Source organism: Sciurus carolinensis, chromosome 2 (genome assembly GCF_902686445.1).
Source record: "Sciurus carolinensis chromosome 2, mSciCar1.2, whole genome shotgun sequence".
In the NCBI taxonomy this organism is placed as follows: Eukaryota; Metazoa; Chordata; class Mammalia; order Rodentia; family Sciuridae; genus Sciurus; species Sciurus carolinensis.
This window is the reverse complement of record NC_062214.1, coordinates 58,272,914-58,292,740: the sequence shown is the minus strand read 5'-3', so window position 1 is coordinate 58,292,740 and position 19,827 is coordinate 58,272,914. Positions and strand designations below refer to the sequence as shown.

The 19,827-nt window shown below is 39.3% G+C and overlaps 1 protein-coding gene across 1 annotated transcript in view; it reads left to right on the top strand.

Annotated features, from left to right (window-relative positions):
* The window catches only part of Agbl1 (AGBL carboxypeptidase 1), a 726,904-nt gene that overhangs the window by 103,183 nt on the left and 603,894 nt on the right, over positions 1 to 19,827 (top strand). Inside the window, exons 7-13 of the mRNA XM_047540786.1 lie at positions 6,977 to 7,142; positions 8,095 to 8,162; positions 13,111 to 13,227; positions 14,521 to 15,101; positions 16,585 to 16,668; positions 16,882 to 16,968; positions 19,422 to 19,570. Coding sequence (XP_047396742.1) covers positions 6,977 to 7,142; positions 8,095 to 8,162; positions 13,111 to 13,227; positions 14,521 to 15,101; positions 16,585 to 16,668; positions 16,882 to 16,968; positions 19,422 to 19,570 — 1,252 coding nt within the window. The remainder of the gene's footprint in view (positions 1 to 6,976; positions 7,143 to 8,094; positions 8,163 to 13,110; positions 13,228 to 14,520; positions 15,102 to 16,584; positions 16,669 to 16,881; positions 16,969 to 19,421; positions 19,571 to 19,827) is intronic.

Genomic DNA, 19,827 nt, shown 5'->3' with positions numbered 1-19,827 from the left:
GTTGGAAGAACAGTATTGGTAATCTAGTAGTGAACATAGCAGACTCGACTCCTGATCTTGTGGGGCAAACAGCCTAGCAGGATACAGACATTAAGCAAGCAAGGAATCCCGTGAGGAGGATAATTTCCTATTGCTCTGTGTGACCAAGGGCAGCTCCCGTAGATGGAGGGATGAGGTGTTCTTTAGAAGGACCTGGACATGGTGATTGTAAGGGAAAGAGAGTCCCAAGCAAAGGAAGAGCGTCTGAAAGTCCTGTGGAATATGGGGATGCCAACCCAAGTAACCAATTCCTTACACTTGGGCTGATTTAGACGCCAACATCCAAGGCTATATTTATCCTCTTTCTTGGTGACTCAAGAATCCCAAATATCCATCATCTGCACTTTCACATGTGTTAGGTTCCCTACTATCTTCCTGTTCATCAGCTTCTGTGCTTATTGACCCTCCCTGAACCACCTGCAGGTTTTCTCTACCTTAGTATATCTCTATCTTCGTATATCCAGAGGCAGTGAGGCAGTCCATAACAGTGCTATTTTTCCAACCATGGTGTCTGTAGACTTTTCCCATTTAAAAAATGGCTTCCCTCCTAAACAATAACATAATACTGTGCTGCAAAACAATATCTAATTTTCTATGTGCTATCACCTCTGGATTTCTCTCCATCATTATAGCTTTCAGAGCTTCTCAGTCATAAAATAGCTGCATTTTACATTATTTTTCTGGATGAAGTGAAGCTTTGAATTTTTCCAAGCTTCTGCATGCTTTTTGTAAACTTATAGTCACCCGAGTCTCTAATCTCTCTCAGTCTTTGTGACATGTATTGCTGATGCTGAAAACCTCCATTTCTGGCTTGTGTGTTTTACCAAGTTCCTCTACCCTCTGCATTATTGGCCGTTTCTCTGTTCTGTGCTAAAAACAATTAAAAGAGCAATAAAAGAAGTTGGCCATCCCAGAGGTACACATCTATGATAGGAATACAGTGGAGTAAACACCAAGTGAAGCCCAGGCATCTGAGGGGTTGCAAGTCTGTATGCAGGGTTTTAGTAGCAATTTAGTAGGTCAGTGAAGACCTCAATTGTTCAATTAAGAGCATTTATAACAAGCCTCCAACCAATTACTGCTGGAAATGGAAGTTGGATTTAAATGGAGGTAGAATCTTATAGCAAGGTTTCTTCAGCCCATGTATTATATGAAAAACTAGTTCAGGAGGGGTCTGTGAAACAGTGCTACATAAATTGGCTGCGATACACTAAGACTGGCACATGAAAGAGTGTGTGAAATGTATGGGTGACAACTTCAGGGGGTTGAATTCCCCACCTTCACCCCTTCCCTGTTTTGCTTTTAGTGTTTTAAGTAATGTGTTCTTCTAGAAGAGATGTTCTCAAGTTCATGTGCAAAGCCTGATATTTTGCAGAATCCTGTTTTGGGAAAATGATTCTTTCAGGTGCAAGATATGCTGTCTCGGCTTAGAAACCAAATGGCCCATTACTCCCCTGGCAGAATCACAGCGAGTGTTGAGTAGCCTCCCAGTCCTGGGCTGAGTGCTCTGAGCACAGATGCCCTTGCAGCTGTGCTGGTGTGAGCTGCCCACCACTCTCCTGCCTCTTCTGCTAGAGAAGGCTAGCTGTATGGTCAACTCAGGGACCTTGGACCTGGTGATACTTGTTCCAATCTCTATTTAAAAATGATAATGATCATGGTGTTAATGCTGCTGCTGCTTCTGATGCTTCTACAGCTGCTAATGATGAAGACAATGATGGTGGTGAAATAATAATGAAGCAGCAGTAGAAGAGGAAGAAGAGGAGAAGGAGGAGGAGGAAGGGGAGCAGTTGCTTTGTCTTGAGCTCTTACTATGACCCAAGGCTAACTTAGCAATTTATACAGACCCTCCAATTATGACATTTTAAAAAACTTTTGAGGTAGACTCTATTATTATCTTCATTGAACGGATGAAGAATCTGAGAAAAATATTAAGTAATTTGCACAAGTTCAGGAAGGTGGTGAGTGTTGGAGCCTGGCTTGGAATCTGCTGGCTTCACTTGAAAGCTTGTGCTTTTGCTCCCTGTACTAGCATTTCTCCAAGGTGAGTGTGCCCTAGGGTGAGCTGGAGGGCTCATTACCACAAGGCTCTCTGGACCTCATCCTCAGAATTCCTGACCTAGCAGGTCTGAGGTGGGGCCTGATAATCTGCACATTTAATAAGTTTCTAAGTGATACTAATGCTGCTGGTCTGAGGATCACAGTTTGAAAACCACAGTCCAGTACTATTTTTTTTTTATGTTTATGATGTAATTACAAACCTACTGGGCATGAAATTGACTGAGAAAAAAAACCAAAAAACGATTTTTTGAGTCTTTCCCATAGCCTTTGCCTATTGTATTGTCCTTTGCCTTTCTGTTGAAGCCACTACTTGCCTTGTCTCTCTCTCTCCAAGAGTCTACCTCTTTGTTTCCTGGTTCACCATTCCTGTGTATACCTCTAAGCATCCCCTAAACATTCAAAGACTGAGATTATCTGTAATGTTGGGAGGGTGCTGTATACTACAATGCAGTCTTGTTGGAGTTTTGCACGAAGGAGGCAGAAGGATAATATGATGTAAGATTAAAAGGAAAAAAACCTGTATATCAGAGGACACATTCAGTCTTTGGTCTTTTGGATTTGGCTTATTTTGCTTAGCATGATATTCTCCAACTTCATCCATTTACCAGCAAATGCCCTAATTTCTTTCTTCTTTAAAGCTGAGTAATATTCCATTGTGTATATATACCACATTTTCTTTATCCATTCATCTGTTGAAAGGGACCTAGTTTGGATCTACAATCTAGCTATTGTGAATTGAGCTGCTATAAACATTGATGTGGCTGTGTCACTGTAGTATGCTGATTTTAAGTCCTTTGGGTATAAATCGAGGAGTGGGATAGCTGGGTCAAATGGTGGTTCCATTCCAAATGTTCTGCTTTCCATATCATGCTTAGTGAAAAAACGCCAATCCCAAAAAACCAAAGGTCGAATGTTTTGTCTGATATGAGGGTGCTTATTCACAAAGGGGGTGGGGTGCTAGGGAAGAATAGAGTTACTTTAGATTAGGTAGAGGGGAGTGAAGGGAGGGGAGGGGGTATGGGAGTAGGAAGGACATTAGAGTGAAACAGACATTATTACCTCATATACATATTTGACTGCATGACCCATGTGATCCTACAATATGTACAATCAGAAAAATGAGAAATTTTACTCCATTTATGTATGATTTATTGAAATGCATAAATGCATTCTACTGTCATGTATAACTAATTAGAACAAATTAAAAAAAAACCATACAGGGATGCCCTGAAACAGTTTGAGATAATTATCCATTTGACAAACAGATAATCACAGAAGGAACAAACCTGTGTGAAATAATCAGATAAGGGACCACCCTTTAGAACTACAAGAACTTAAGAGAGTTAAAAAGTTGCAAAAATTTGGAGGTGATCTGCATTAGAATCATCCAGAGATTTAAAAAGATTGCTAGACCCCATCCCCAGAATTTCTAATTTGGTTGGTCTGAGGTCTGCACAGATCATGCAGTCTCACGAGTACTTAGGTGAGGCTGATGATACTTGTCTTGGATTTGCATCTTGAGAACCACTAGAAAAAGCAATGATATTGCCTCACGAAAGACACAGCTGCTGCTGTTTGCCCAGAAAGAGTGGAAGGCCAAACCTTGATTCATCAGGATCCTCATTGCCAAACAGTTTCAGCTACTATTATGAATCTCTGGAAGGAAGGACTGAATCCTAATAAGAATGTTACCAACTTGGAATCAGGAGCTAGATACCCTGGAGGTCAGATTGGACCAAGAACATTTACTTTTTACTCAGTTTCCTGAGTCCTAATTTGTGAAGGGTGTTGGGCCTGAGGTTATACAGAGGTTTCAAAGATTAAGGAGATAAAGGGCCCATCCTTCTCAGGGAATTTACTTCCTATAGGGGCAGCTTAGGAAGTGAGTTAATGCAAAACTATGCAGAGGAAGGGAAGCTCTGTTATCTTGGCTGACTACAGAGGCTTTTCAATGAATCCCTATTTGAGTCAGGCCAGGAGAACACCTTTTAGTTTGGGCACTGTTTAGAGGAGCAGTGGAGTTGGCCTTTTGGCATAGATGGAGAGAGGAAGAATGTAGAACTAGTGGGAAAAATGGATATTTTGGAGAGTCAGGCAGATGGAAAGACCTAGATGAGAATGAACCCAGAGGGTCCCCAGTCAAGAGTATTTCCATGAATGATGTTCCTAAATCAGAGCTACTGTATATCTATTCTGGATCTTAGAGTTTACCCTCCTATGTTCAAAGAGACTGGAAAGAAAGAAGGGAAAGGGGCTACAGTAGGCTGGGGTCAGAGCATAATTCTTCTGTCCTGAGACTTAAGTGACAAGAAAGAACCAGGGCCATGACGGTCTAAGGAGCTGAGGGTTTCAAGAAAAGAAAAAGCAAGCAAATGCAAAGGCCTTCAGATAGGGTTGGGTGTGGAGGGAGTTCAAGATGCTAAGAAGCTAGTTTGGCAGAAGCCTGGTGAACAAGGGACAAGGATGGAGGTCAAGGTGGAGACATAGGCAGGGGCAGCATTTAGAGCTTCCTGAACCATGGAAAGGAATTTGGATTTTATTTCCATCATACAGAAAGAAGGCATAAAGTGGAAAGAAAGGGCAGGCCAGACTACATAGTTTTCTACCCCATGAGAAGGAATTTGGATTTTATTTCTATCAGGTTTAAGTAGGGGAGAAACCTGGTTTTTATATTAAAAAAAAAAATTGGGTGACTACAGATGTAACTCAGGAGTAGAGCTCTTGCCCAGCATGAAGCTCTGGCTTCAATTCCCAGAATTGCCTAAAAGTGTTTCTCTAGTTGTAGCAGGATACATATGATATAAAATTCACCATGTTACCTCTTTTTAAGTATACAGTTTTGTAGTGCTAAGTATACCATTGTATAGCTGCACTCATTCATCTCCACAATACTTTTCATCTTTAAAACTGAAACTCTATTCCCATTAAACTGATTTATGCTTTCAAAGGAACGTTTTCAGAGGGAAGATTATCAGAGGGCATGAGGGGAAAGAGGGAGAGTTAAGAAGGTGAGGGAAAAATCTGCACTGCTTGCAGGAGCTCAGGTGAGAGATGATAATGGCCTTGGCCAGTTTAGAAGCATATCTGGGACCCAGGCCTCTTTACCCTTAGTTGGAATCCTTTTCCACTAAAGTGTTTCACCTTGTTATTATGAGGACTCTTCCCTGAGTATTGTGACCTTCTAGAATTTACTTTCTTACATGATTTTCTGAACCTAATGATGCCTTCTGACATCCCAGGTCTGCCAAGTACCTACCTATTTGCTCTAGAGACATAGTGACAAATGAACCTAAGAATTTCTATTACCTTGGAACCAAGGATCGCCTTTGAATTCCTAAATATTTTCTCTACAATGTAGTAGACATCAAATATAGCATTATTCCTAATGTCTTTGTTTCTAAAGATTTTAATACCATCTCCATCTCGCGAAATTCAGTTCATCTGTGGGTTAAACTTTCAGAACACTGTGTTTGCCTCTATCTTTCCACTCACTTTTCATCATTCCACACAAGGTCAAAATCCTGATCATATTTATTAGCATTCATTACAATCCTAGATGGGCCTGGTTTTAAAAGGTTGGCACTTCTGGATGAACTCTGGCTTAGACCTGGCTCTGTTTCTCCTGAGGTTGAAGTTTGGAACATTATCTCTGGTCAGCCATGTACTTCAGTTTCCCTCTTCCTCTTCCACACTCTGTTTTTTCTTTTCCCAATTCTAACAACTTCTCTAAATTCTTGAGGCCATTTGACCAGGCCAAGGGATGGAACAACCTCAACTAATTCATTTTCCATGAAGAGTGTTTCCTGCTGTGTGCTCTGACATACCTGATTGGTACCATTTCAGCACACTGAAGGGAAAATGGCATTCTTGATTGTATTAAGACATATCTCTTTGGAAAAGTTATTTGGGTAGCTTAAATTCATGGATAAACTTTTATGAAGATATTTTTCCTCCATGTTTTTGCATATGGAGCTATGTGCAATGTGGGACTGGGGATGCATAGTGCGGTAGTAGCATCATAGAACTTTACACACCCTGTGTTAGGACCCCACATCCACCATAGCAACTGCTATGACTTATTGTCCTCAGAGTTTGCTATACTTATTAGCAATATCAGACTGGAAGTCTACACTAGTCAAATTTCTATACCAAGTCAGCACAAAAATCATTTAGTACTGAAGAAAATGGTTGTGTTTTTGCCAAGAGGATACAGAACAATACTGAATTCTCTCTCTCTCTTTCTCTCAATTTAGTTAACTTGTTCTTACATTTTTCACAGTGTCTGAAAAGAAGGATCTTGTCATGTTCCATCAGAATCAAAATGTTACATCTGCAAACCCAATTTTTCTTTGCTTTGGGAAGGTACCAAGAGGGATCAACACTGGGCTTTGAGATGAGGCATGCTGTTTAATTTAGGTACATGGGATTTACCAAATCTTCCTTTCTGATTTCATTATTTTATCTTTTTCCTTTATATTTTTCCCTTCAGATAACAGCTGAAAGAGAAAAGCAAGAATTCCATCAGTTCAGCTACTCATTCCCTAACTTAGGCAATAATTCCCAATGACTCTGGATGGCCAGAGGAGGTATCCCTCTTCTCTTTCCACAGCCATCCTGGACAGTGTCTTGCATTAAGGGCAGCATCCCTTGAAATAATTAAAAGTCTATTTTCATAGTACCAGATGAGCTGTGTGGAAAATAAAAACACAGATGCTACATCAGACAAAATTCTACATTAGAATGTTCAAACTAGACATTAGACATTAAGGCTGTTTTCTGTCTATTTAGTCTGTGTGTGATTCACCTTCTGAAATAATGTGCAGTGAGGGGTCTGTCTATAGATGTCAGTGTCTGATATCATCTTCCCTTTGGTCAGAATTGCCTGGACAACAAGGGCATGGAGCCTGTCATTTCTGTCATGCTGCAGATCCTGAGGCAATGCTACCCAGAGAGTCCACTTCCCTTGGTCACAGCCAGCAGTGCCTATGCCTTCTCAGTCCCTGGGAGCATCGCCGCTGAGCCTCCACCTGCTCTATCTGAAGGTAAAATACCCAGGTATCTATGAGCTTATATACAAGGTTTGCATTTTAGCAATATGGCAGGGGAATGTGGATGGAAGTACAATCAGTTGTTTTGCAAGTCAACTGTGATCATCCAATAAGCTAATTAGAGATATATACAGAAAAAGCAGGAGTATTTTTTTTTTTTCATAAACAGGGCGAACAAACACCCAGATCTGTTGTTTTGTCCTTAATCATTCATTGTTTCCACTTTGCCTGGTAGCTATTGAGGGCCTCTACTGTCACCACAAGTAATTAAAAAAAAAATCTATTCACAATTCTGTGATGGAGTCCTTTCTACTGTACTGACTGGTAGTAAAATTAATTTGCCCAAAGGATGAAACTGAAATAAATGTCTTGCTATTAACAACCCCAAGCTACTCATATTGGAATATTTACAAGTGTGATTTTTTTAATCTCCAGGAAGATCTTAACAGTCAAAAGAGTTTAGTGTTTTTCAACCCTGTCCTCCTAGTATTAGAACAGATTTTGCTCAGGTATAATTTTGCCACAATGACATTAGAAGTTTTATTTTAAATAAGTGCCTGCCTTTAAAAATTAGAGACTCAAAGTGATAAACATGCTGTAAAAAATTGGGTATGTATGTGATTTCTAATTCAATTTCTAATTTCAATTCAAGTTGCACATATATGAGTAAACTGAGTGGGATAAACACCAGAGTAGTATTTGTGCATCATTTTATTCTGCTCTTGTATTGCATTCAATGTGGGACCACAGTTTAGACTTAATGATCTAGTGCTCCCACATACCGTTTATACATACAGATAGGATTTAGAGTGTATTGGGATACTGTGCACTTTAAACAACGGGTCCCTTTTTGGTGTGAAGATGCACCAACCACTGTGATGAGAGTCTGAATCTTAGAAAGCAGAAATGCCACATTCATTTCACCACTTTTCTTTTTCCCACACAGAAGATTTTGAAGATGAAGGTGATGAAGAGGTGGAAAAAGACTCGGATTCCGAGGATGTGAAAGAGGAAGTAGGTACACCTGTTCTGATTGTAATGATCTCCACATTCACATCATGCAAAGAAAAATATCACATTCCAAGTTTGCCAAAGCCAGTGTAAATTTTAAGGATTTACTTTTGTGCTGCCACTAGGGTGATAGTGATGCTCAAAAAAGGACAGCTACTGCTATTGATTTCCCAGTTGTCATTTTCATCTTGGTAGGTCTAGTGCATTGTCTCACTGTGAAGTCAGTGCTAGTGATTATTAAGACACTGATATTCCCTCAGCATGAGCCTTGCATAGACACTTAATGTTTGTGGTTTGTGTATTTAGTAAGTACATACAAGACCATGGAAAGATTTTGTCAGACACTTTCTACTAGTTCACACCTATCTTCATAAGGCATTCTTCTTATCTGCCTGTTCTTCATAGGCAGTCACAAAGCCACAAAGGAGTCATTCTCCTGGGTCCCTATCTGGGTCCCTCTGCTATAGAACAAAAGTTGGCAAATTTTCTATAAAAAGTCAGATAGTAGTTATTTTAGGCATTCTATACCCTACAGCCTTTGTTATAACTGCTCGAATTGTCATCATAGCACAAAAGTAGCCACTGAGACTACATGAGTGAGTGGGTATGACTGTGTTCCAACAGACAGAGGACATACCTTGCTGACTGCTTTACTACAACAGGGATTCTAAACCTTGGCACTATTGGCATTTTGAGTGGATACTTCCTGCTTGTAGGGGTTATTCAGTGTATCGTAGGACGTTTAGTGGCATCCCTGACCTCTGAAAACTGCTAGTATCTACCTCTTTGCCCTTCATTCATGAACTGAAGATGTATCCAGGAATTGCCAAAATCACCCCTAGTTGAGAACCTCTGCCTCACCCCTAGTTGAGAACCTCTGCCTTTGAGTAATTACTTGTCTGTGTGTTATACTTTCTCCTTTTCTTTTGGTGTACTGGATTTGAACAAGTTTCTTCAAGTCCCCTAATTTTGTCATCTGTAGAATAAGACATGGGAGTAAATGCTACCATTCCTAGGGATAAAATTCAAATTTAAAAACTAATTCCCTCTATTTTCCTTCCCTCCTTCCTTTATTTCTTCGTTCATTGGTTGGTTTGTTCATTATTTCTTCTTTCCTTCCTATCTAGAGAGAAAGAGACTTTTGAGTTCTCTATCATGATAATCACTCACCTTGCTGAAGGTAGTGGCAGACATTTAGTGACTATCTCTTAGTCGCATCTCTGGGCTTAGACTGCTATTGACAGTCTGGTGTTCTCGGGGTTTTTGTTGATAAATAGAATCATTTCTGAAGTCATCAGTGGCAAATTGGTTCTTTGCTGTGGCTTGGCGGCGCAGGCCTGTGGAGTACCTGCTGAATTATTTGAATAATATTGCACCACTGCAGTCATTCATCAATGCCACTTTCCCCTCCCCTCTTGCTTGCTCTGTGATAACTGAATGTCTGATGCAGTGTCAGTCGCCTCTTGTATCTGATGCAGAGCGACAAGGTGCACGACTTCACCCAGCATGGGAAGGAGGGCTTTCAGATACTCTCCTCAGTCTTCAGAGGGTGTTGCAGCAGGGTAGAGGGAAACCTGAACAAATATACAAGCCTGGCTGGGAAAGAAGCACAAGACAAATGAGTGAGGGACTGAAAACTATTCATCAAAACCCTTTGAGCCAAGGAGAGATCAGAAGTCAGCATACGCATGAGTTGTAGAGAAATGAGGGGGTATTAGAACCAGGACTCTGCATAGGACAGCAGGAGCAGGGGAACTGGTACTCCAGTAAGCTCGTCCTTCCTTGGTAAACTTGGCAGCATTTGTTGCCAGAGATGTGGATGAGAAGCCAGGTATATATTGCTTTTGGTTCTCAGAACTGATCCAGGCCTTTAACTGGTGAGTTTCTCATTTGAAAATTGCAGATCTCTCTGATAAGCAAATGATGATACATAATGGGAGGTGGGAGTGGAAAGGAGGCAAGAATGGAGGAAGGATGGATCGTATAGAGGAAAGAGGGTGGGAGAGGTGGGGGTAAGGCAAAATAACAGATTGAGACAAACATCATTTCCCTATGGTATGACTCTACGTCATGTACAACCAGAGAAAAAAGTTTTACCCCATTTGTGTATAACCAATCAAAATAAATAAATTATTAAAATAAATAAATAAATAAAAGGCCCCAGAGAGCTGGGCACGGTGGCGCATGCCTATAATCCCAGTGCTCTGGAGGCTGAGGCAGAAGGATTGCAAGTTCAAAGCCAACTTCAGCAATATAGCAAGGCCCTAAGCAATTTAGTGAGACCCTGTCTCAAAATTTAAAAATAAAAATAAAAAGGGCTGGGTATGTTGCTCAGTGGTTAAGCACTCCTGGGTTCAATCCCCAGTACCAATAAATAAATCCATCAATAAATAAATAATTAAAAATAAAGACAAAAAAAAAAAAAAGAATTTGTACCAAACTATTAGCAGGCATGATTAAAAGGAACTTTTATCTGCAAAGTGTCTTGAGAGTTGAATATCGGATTTGTGATTTGTTTGAAAATGATCAAGGTCAACATAAGACAAGAGAAACTCACAACAAACACAGATGAGATGTTGGTTATTTTTCTTTTTTTCATATACCCAAACATCAGATTTGGGGAAACTAAGGAAGAAGGGAATATTAAGAGTGAATTCAAGTTTTTGCTTCCTTCCACTCTTCATTTCCTCTCTCTTTTCCTTTTCATTAAATTTTCTTCTGTCTTTCAGGTACTTTTTTGGGCCATGACCCCTATAGAGCATGCTAGAGTCTTGGGAATGTAATGTGATACAAAAGCAAATGCGGCATAGTTTTTTTCCTGAAAGAGTTCATAGTCTAGTGAACTTGGGGATTGTTGCTACTAAAGTTTAAATCAGGAACTTCAGACTTGAACTCAGGTCTGTGGCAGGGAAAAGACAGTATCTAAGAGTTCCAGTGTAAGGAGCAAAGGCTCCTTACATTATCTGGATTATCTGGATTGTGGGGTGTCAGAATCCTAGATGGTGAAGGGTGTCTGGATTGCCTTGAGGACACAAAAGCAGGTCCTTCTTGAGGTAAGTATTAGTGGCACTTAGAAACAGCACAGGAAAGGTGTAACCCACCTGAGTGACAGGAGCAAACAAGCTCCAGACCTTTGTAGATCAAGAACAGTCTCAGTCTCACTGCTCCACTCTGCTGTTGTACCAAGAAAGCAGTCATTAACTATACATGAATGAATGGTTGTGACTGTGTTTCAATAAAATTTTATTTACAAAACAAACTGTGTGCCACATTTGGGTAATCTCCACTCTAAGGCTCAGTGGGTCACCTGACCACGTGTGGAATGAACAGGCTGCAACATGGGTTATGTGACACTACTCCCTCCACACACACCACTGGGGTCTAACTCACTGATGGGGACACTCTTCCCAGTGTCTGGCTGGGTTGCGTTTTCAGTAGGACCACCCCAAACCATGGTTGGAGGAAAACAGGAAGTGATAAATGAAGCTCGGCAGGTCAAGAATGGTAGCTGTGGAGTTTGGGCCAGGTCTATGCACACTAATCCTGAAATATCATGAAGCTCAACTCATGAAAATGACTCTTCTTTTTATTTGAAATTTAGAGGAAAATTACATAAGATGGATGGAATATTGTATTTTTCCTCCCCTGGATTAGGAATATAAACATATATTTCCCACATTTATTTCATTTAGGCCTTTTTAGGCAGGACTGCCAGGATTTTTTGTTAACTAATTACTCTCCTAAAACTCATGGTAGATTTTCTCCCTTGTTTTATTAAGGGAACTTGATCTATGATATGAAAAGATGGAGGGACTAAACTGTTTGATTCTGGTGTCTTTTCTCTGTAAGACTATAACCCTCTAAAAACAAAGTGTTCAGAAAAGAATATCACCATAAAACTATCCAGAAAGACAATGTAGAAAAAAAAACTAAACTGACTCAGTATTCAACCCAATGAAGAAAAGACTGGTGGTATTTAGTAAACCTTTAAATGTACAAGGAGATAAAGGTATAGTAGGGGAATGAAAACTGTTCCCCAGCACCTGCAAGGATTGATAAAATTTCTCCATTGCTTCTTTTTAAATCTTATTCTATACAATCTTCCTCTTATGTTCTATGCTTCAACTACCTTCCTTCTGTGAGCAAATTCAGACTCTTGCTTATGCCTTTTTTGCATAGTTGACTTTTTGTCATTTAGGTTATGGTTATATCTATATTACTGTGTTTGTGAGGCCTTCTCGAATAACTCATTCCAAATAGTTTCTCATACCCCAGACTCAGTCACAATTAGATCATTCTCTTTCATCATTTCCAGGGCATTTATTGTTGTTGGGGATGATCTCATTCATTTGTTTCCTTTATTATTTACTGTCTTCCTTCTCTCACTGGAAGGCAAATTCCACAGGAGCATGGACCTTTGATTATTCCATTTTCATTGCCTCTTCAGAACCTAGAAGAGTCCTTGCTCATAGCAGGTGCTCATTAAATGTTTGTGAAAAGAGTAAAGGACCTACCTAACAGAGGTAGATAGGTCTATAGGGATGATAATTACAAAGATGTTGATCACAGTGGTGAATGAGATGAAAATTTTCTTGCTTTACTGTTTATATAATTCATCTCATTTTGTAGAAATTATTAATTATTTATGAGGAGGACTCATAAATACTGACATACATTCTAAGAAAAGTTGACTATCTTTTTCTTTTCTAGTTTAAAAATACAATATAAATATTAAACTATGTATTATATATATATACCGACATCCATCTATATAATACATATATATATATATATATATATATACAAATGAAAAAATGAAACTGTCCACTGGATAAGCTAATGTTACAATCTGAGGCCAAGAAACCATGTCCTAAGACTCTGAAGAAGAACATTGCATCTTGTTTTATTGGATTTCATGACTGTAACCTGTTCTTTAAATATTCCACTGTAGTATGATGACTTGGAAACCGATGTGGAGAAGCTGAGTTCCAAACCTGGACTTGACCGACCTGAAGAGGAACTAATGCAATATGAGTCGATGTGTCTTGAACTCTCCTATAGCTTTGAGGTAGGACACTGACTACAGTTTCTGCTCCTTGATGATGCATGGAGAGTTCTTTGCAGAACCTGGTAGGCCAAGCCAAAAAGAGTGTCCAGACAGAAGGCATTGCTTATCATGAGCCATCTGCTTCTGGGCTTCTTCTGACAGAATAGCAGAAGGTCAAGCAAAAATATGAAAAAGGTGGTCAAGGTAGGATGTATGTACAGTTCCTACAGTCTGACATCCTACATCTGGGATGGCAGTAGAGTTAAGAGTATACTTTATGACCTGTTGGTTGGTGGGCAAGGTGTCCTGACCCCATTCATTGAACAAGCAAGTGAAGATCCTTGACAATTTAATTGTTCTCTTGCCAAAGAGATGGATTTCTAATGGTGGCCATTCTGATTCCAGAATGACTTTTTTAGTAGAAGCAAATGAGGAAGCTTAGACCTGGTGATGTCACTCCAGTGCCTAGTTGCTGCCTCTGATGGTGCTGCCATCAAGATTTTAAACCTGCTTTTTGATCTCTCTTCTTTTCTTCTGGTTCTTAAAAAATAATGAGTTTGGCTACCTCAAAGGGTATAACTAGTTGCATATAGAAAGGAGTTAGCATATTCTGTTTCACTCCAGAAAGCCAAAGAGGATCAAAGAATATGTCAATATTCTTTGCAATGAAACAATTTCAGTTCAGTGTAAGGAAGAATTTTTTAAAAAATAATCAAAATTGTCCTAAAAAAATGTACTACCTTGGGTCACTGTGAATGGTTCTACCCTGGGTTTCAGTGATGCCCTGTAAATTAAGTTGTTCAACTAGGTTGAAATTGGGAATTTGTAGAAGGCATTCATACATTCATGTACTGTATAGCATTGTACTATATCCATCAAAATCTCCTCCCAAACATGAGTTTGTGTGATTCTGCCATTTTTGACTCTTTTTATTATTTTTACTTTTATTTTATTTGTTCCAATTAGTTGTATATGACAGTTGAATGAATTTATACACTTTGATAGATCATACATAAATAGAGGATAATCTCTCATTTTTATAATTATATATATTGTAGGATCATATTGGTCATGCAGTCATATATGTACATGAGGTAATAATGTCTGTTTCACTCTACTATCATTCCTTCCCCCATCCCCTTCCTCTCCCTTTACTCCCCAAGGTTAGTCTTCCCTTGGTTGACCCTGGAAAACGCTTCCCAATTCATGGGATTTATGCTTAGCTCTGTGCCCAAAGAGTAAGGACAGGGATCAAAGTGTAATCTCTACTTGTAAGGAAACACTGACATATTCTTTTCCATTCTAAACCCCAAGGAACTAGAGTCCAAATCTGGAGATGAGTCAAACTCTGAAGACTCTCAGTACACCAATCACCACCACATTCCCACTGCTGCCTCCCCAAAGCAGCACTGCTTGAAGAAGGACCAAACCTCCTGGGGGCAAGAAAAAGAAGACACAGTTCAGACTTCTCTCCTGAGCATGGTGAAGATGGGAAGGTCCACTGTGCATCTGTCCTCCAAAAAAGGACCTGTAATGAACATATACCATGATATGCAATCCAAAAGTCTTGGGATAAATTCTCTTGGAAATGATATCCCTGACATTCAGACTTCCCCAAAAGAGGATGCCTGGGACATAGAAGCAATTTCTTGCCCAAGTATGAGTGCCTCCTTTTCCAATTCCACTAGTCCTAGAGAAGCTGGTGAAGTAATAGATAAGCTTCTGCACATACATCCCAAACATATCCCTTTCCATGATCCCTGTCTTTATATGGCCAAAGCCAGAAGAACCAGATCTGTGGTGGACTTCAAGATGGTAGCATTTCCTGATATCTGGGGACACTGTCCACCTCCCTCTGCTCAGTCCATGTTGGAACGCAAATGTGGAGTCCAGAGGTAATGGTGCTACCGACTTGAGATTTGTATTTTTCTCTTCTTTAACATTTTTACAGGTAAAATAGTCTAGTCAAGAATATTTTGAAACCCTTTGAGAAACTTTTACCACTATACATGCTTGCTTCCCTACTAGGGCATTTCAGAATCAAGGATGCAGTAGCGGTAGGCATGTGTTTCCTGACAAAGAATTCCTTGGATGATTCTAGTACAGCCCCTTGCCTCAAACCCATTGCAAACCACAAAACAGGGGTAGGTCATCTAGTTTCTCCAATACTGGAATCTTTTCTAAAAAGAATGTTTTCAGAAAAACAAAAAAACTGATTATTTGGGGGCTCTTTGCTTATTTACTGTAAATTGGCATTTGACTTCTTGCTGATATAGAGGTGGTGTGCTGCCATTCCACGGTCCTGATGTCATAGACCCTGGCTTGTTTTGGAGAATGATTTTGCTGCATCATTGAGGAGGGAAAACCCATATTCTGCAGGACAGAACAATTAGTGATAGGTTATTCCCAGAATGCAGGAGAACTATATCTTTGATTCAGCATAGAGAGATTAAAATGAAAACTAATAAAGGTGAGGAAAAAACATTTTCCCTAAAATAAAGAAGAGTGTGTATATACTAAGTCAAAATATGCAGACCAGAAAGTTTCATCAATTTATATTCCATGTCATCAGAAAAATTTTCTCTTGATGGTAGTTCAGAAGAACTATTCCCACATAGGCTCTTGATTGACATTTCTGTCCTCATCCCTGGGACATTATCCTGCCATGGTCAACTTCCTGAGAAACTCATGTCAGAAGCTGGTCTAGCACAATCTTACCCCTGAGTAGATCATCTTCCCTCTCAGTTCAGTCCCTACTCACCCTTCTCTCACCCTACGTCAATGAACTGGATGGGAAATGTAAGAAAGGAACTGAAATGCCTTCTGAGATTCCTTTCTTTCTCTTACTTAAATTTTCCTGATATTGTTTCTCAGACAGAAGACTGTCCTCAGCCTGCTGGAGCAGACAGAGCCCAATGAATTTAATGGCACAAAAATACAGAAGCCAGTGGAATCTCACAAACCTCAATCATGTAAATAATCAGTAGTTCTAATGTTTCCCTCAAAACTGTGTCAATGCAAAGGACTCTCTTCTTTATATAGTCAGACAAGTTAAAGTACACTAACCCAAACACTCTTCAGAAAACTCTCAAGCCAAGAAATCCCCTCACTAAAATTCTAACATCTTTGTTATTTCTATTCTTACTATTCTTTGTAGAATAACTCAAAATATACTGCTTATATTCTTCTTTATTCTTAATAAAGAAAAGAAGAAGGGATGGCAGTTCTGTTTGTATCTTTGAGCCCAAGATTGGGGCATCATTAAAATTTTGTTTTTTATCTCTCTATGACTCCAAAGGTCCTTCCCAGGGGACTTCAGGATAAGTTGACTTGAGAATGAGAGTCAACACTTGAAATGTTTCCAATTTTCCTTTCTAGAATCAAGATATTTGAGGATGTCCGGAGGTTCATCCAGCCAAGTGATGTTATAAATAAAGTTATCTTCAGCTTAGACAAGCCTTGGTAAGTAGTCTTGTACATCTGTGGAATAGTAGTTATGGAAAATTCTGTTAAAATTCATGAAAAACATGAGTTTTTCATGTTAATAATCCATTCCTACTCCTAAAAACATCATGGTGACTGTTAAGGTTAAATATCTACAAGAGAAAGTTTATCTTTAAGAAGTGTCCAAGAATAGCAATAAGACAAGTTCACAGGTTCTTTATTTCATTATAGGCCTTTGCAAGACACAGCTTCCGGTTGCCTAAGGTTCTTCTCCAAGTTTGAGTCAGGAAATCTTCGCAAAGCCATCCAAGTGCGTGAGTAAGTAAGGAAAGTCACAGGGGTAGCTCTTGGCAGCCCAGGAGAGTAGGTTGTTAATTATTTCTTAACCCTTCTGTGTTCAGTGACCTCACATTGGTGGCTTGAAATCAGCTGTGGTGAGAGTTTTACCCCATGAAAATTGGAAAGTACTACACATGAAGGTTTTTCTTCTCAGAACCAGTTGTTAAACATTTACCAGCATCCCTCTAGAGATCTCATAGCAAGGTGAACTATTCGCTAGAAGAATAAATATGCCTTAGTCCAAATAGTGGATCCACATTTGACTGTAAGAGTACTTTGACTCGGACATTTTTCTGGTCCTGTTGATATGGAAAAGTACAAGGTGTTCCCTATTCCTGCACCACTCCATGTCCACTGTATTTAGGTGGCAGCAATTGTGAACTACCTATCTTTCATTCAAGGAAAATGCACAGCACCATGCTTCTTTGGAAAAACCTACCAATGAGCTGTTATTAATAAAAAAGGATTCCATAGGCAAGAAATGACTAGGGATGGACAAACTGAAAGGAAGGACTGAATTGACTGAAGAGACTGTTGTTCTCAAGAAGTTGCCTATAATTCTTTCTTCTGTAGAAGGGTGGACCATATTTTCCATACACCAAAAGGCAAGATATATAATCTGTCTTCTATGGGAGAACTTCTGAAAACCACAGTCCAGGCAGTGAATGGTGCCATGACCACAGATGTCGAAATAAGAACACAAGCACTACAACCCCTTTCCAAAGGGTACCTTTGAGCAAGTTGCCCAACTAAATTCAGGCATTTATTTTCTCACCCACAAATGAGGTTGATGATAATGCCTACTGCATATGTGTTTCATGAGAGTTAAATAATATACATAAATCTCTTAGGATAGTGCCTGGCACATGGTAAGCATCGTTCAACATAAGCTCTTACTCAGGGATGCATGTTCACTATGACTAGAACTTAGTGTAGCTAGACCTGTTTTATATCCACCTAAGGAGTCATTTTTGAAGTTGTTCTTTTTGGGATAAGATGAAAGGTGATTCATTTTTGGATTTTGCACATGAGTTATTTCAAGCTCAATATTTAAGACAGAGACAAATTGAGCTACTTGGGCTGAAGAAGGAAAAGACAATCATGTCAAGACTGCTATTCAGTCTACTTCTCTTTCTGCTGTCACCTTAGCTTCTACTTCTTCCTATGGCTCCTATTTTTTTATTCCTTCTCTCTAAATTCATGTTCAAAGAATCCAGGAAATAATATCTGATGGGGAGTCTCCTAGTTCAACAGTTTTCAGTCCCGTTTGTTCCTGAGGAGCTAACTGGGCTCAGGTCTTTCCTTCTACCTGTGCTTTTGACCAGAGATTAGAATCCTAAACTCACTTGTGCTCATGGTAACAGAGACAAATGACAAAAAAACAAATCTACTTACTGGAAAAATTGTTATGATCACTTTTTAGAGAATGTTCTGTGGGAATAGTATATAATTTAAGGGTTGTGAACTTCACAGAATTGTCCTCGTGAGTGCTACTCAGCGAGTTATGCTTTATTCATTGCATAGTGAGCTAAGTAGTTAGAGTGTGTTCCTTAAAGGCACTGTGTGAGGGGTGGGATTCCATCAGGTAGCTCTACTCTGCATTCACATGTCTTATACCAAGCTCTACACTTCTACAAATCTCATGCTATAATGTTTATCAAGGATTCAGAGTGGGAGAGTATACATGGATAAGGGCAAAAACATTTCCCTTTTTTGAACAACAACTCAAAGAGAATACTGAGAGGATGTAACAATAATATTTTTGAAAATGAGATTTCCTGGTAAAAATGTTTTTGTCAAAACAGCATTGCAAATTCTGTAGTTAGAGCTCAGAAAATTAATTACCTGTGGAAACAGCAACTGAGAGGGACAAAAGAGCTCCTGGAGTGTGGAATTGTCCTATATCTATATAAATGCCTATACCTGGTTGTACAGGTGCAATCAGATGAAAACAAATCTATTGAGCAAGACATTTAAGATTTGTGCACTTTACTGCATGTAAGTTATATATCAATTAAAATGAAAAATGCACAAAGTACCTCTGTAATGCTAGTCTAATTCATGTCTGTTGCTCTGTTAGGGGATTTATATCCATTATACTATTTAATCTTTATAAACAGCACTGCAAATTTAGACACTCTTTCCATTTTCCATATAAGGAAACTGAGACTCAAAATTAAAGTCTAGCCTCACATAGTCTTGTCATATCCAAACTAAATGTTACTGATTTTTTTCTGAGATATAACACACTTGAATTTTCCTAGTTGAATAGAAACTTCACTATAGTTCAGTGAAAAGACATGATACAGTTCTGTCAGTGATTCTTCTAATAGAATCTTTTAGATCCATAAGCCAGAACTTGAGACACATAGATTCTTATTTCCCTTAAAGACGTTCCAGATAACTCTTCAAGCTTATTTCTGACTCTGCAGGTTTGAGTATGACTTGTTGATCAATGCTGATGTGAACAGCTGCCAGCATCAGCAATGGTTCTACTTCAAGGTGAGCGGTATGAGAGCCAACATCCCTTATCGCTTCAACATCATCAACTGTGAGAAGCCCAACAGCCAATTTAATTATGGTATGGACTTTTTTGGGGATTAGAGTAGTATCATGAACTTGGTAGTATCATGAACTCTTTATACTGTTATCAGAAGACCTGTGTGTGTTCCCAGAGGATTTAAAGTTGAACTGACATACTTTTGTTTCCAGTGTGGCAATGGAGTGGTCAACCAATGGCATATACTAATACAGAGGAATTTCTGGGAATCCTCACTTTGCCATGGAATGTTAACAGTACATTAAACACTCAACTACTTTCTGACTCCCTTGCTCCTC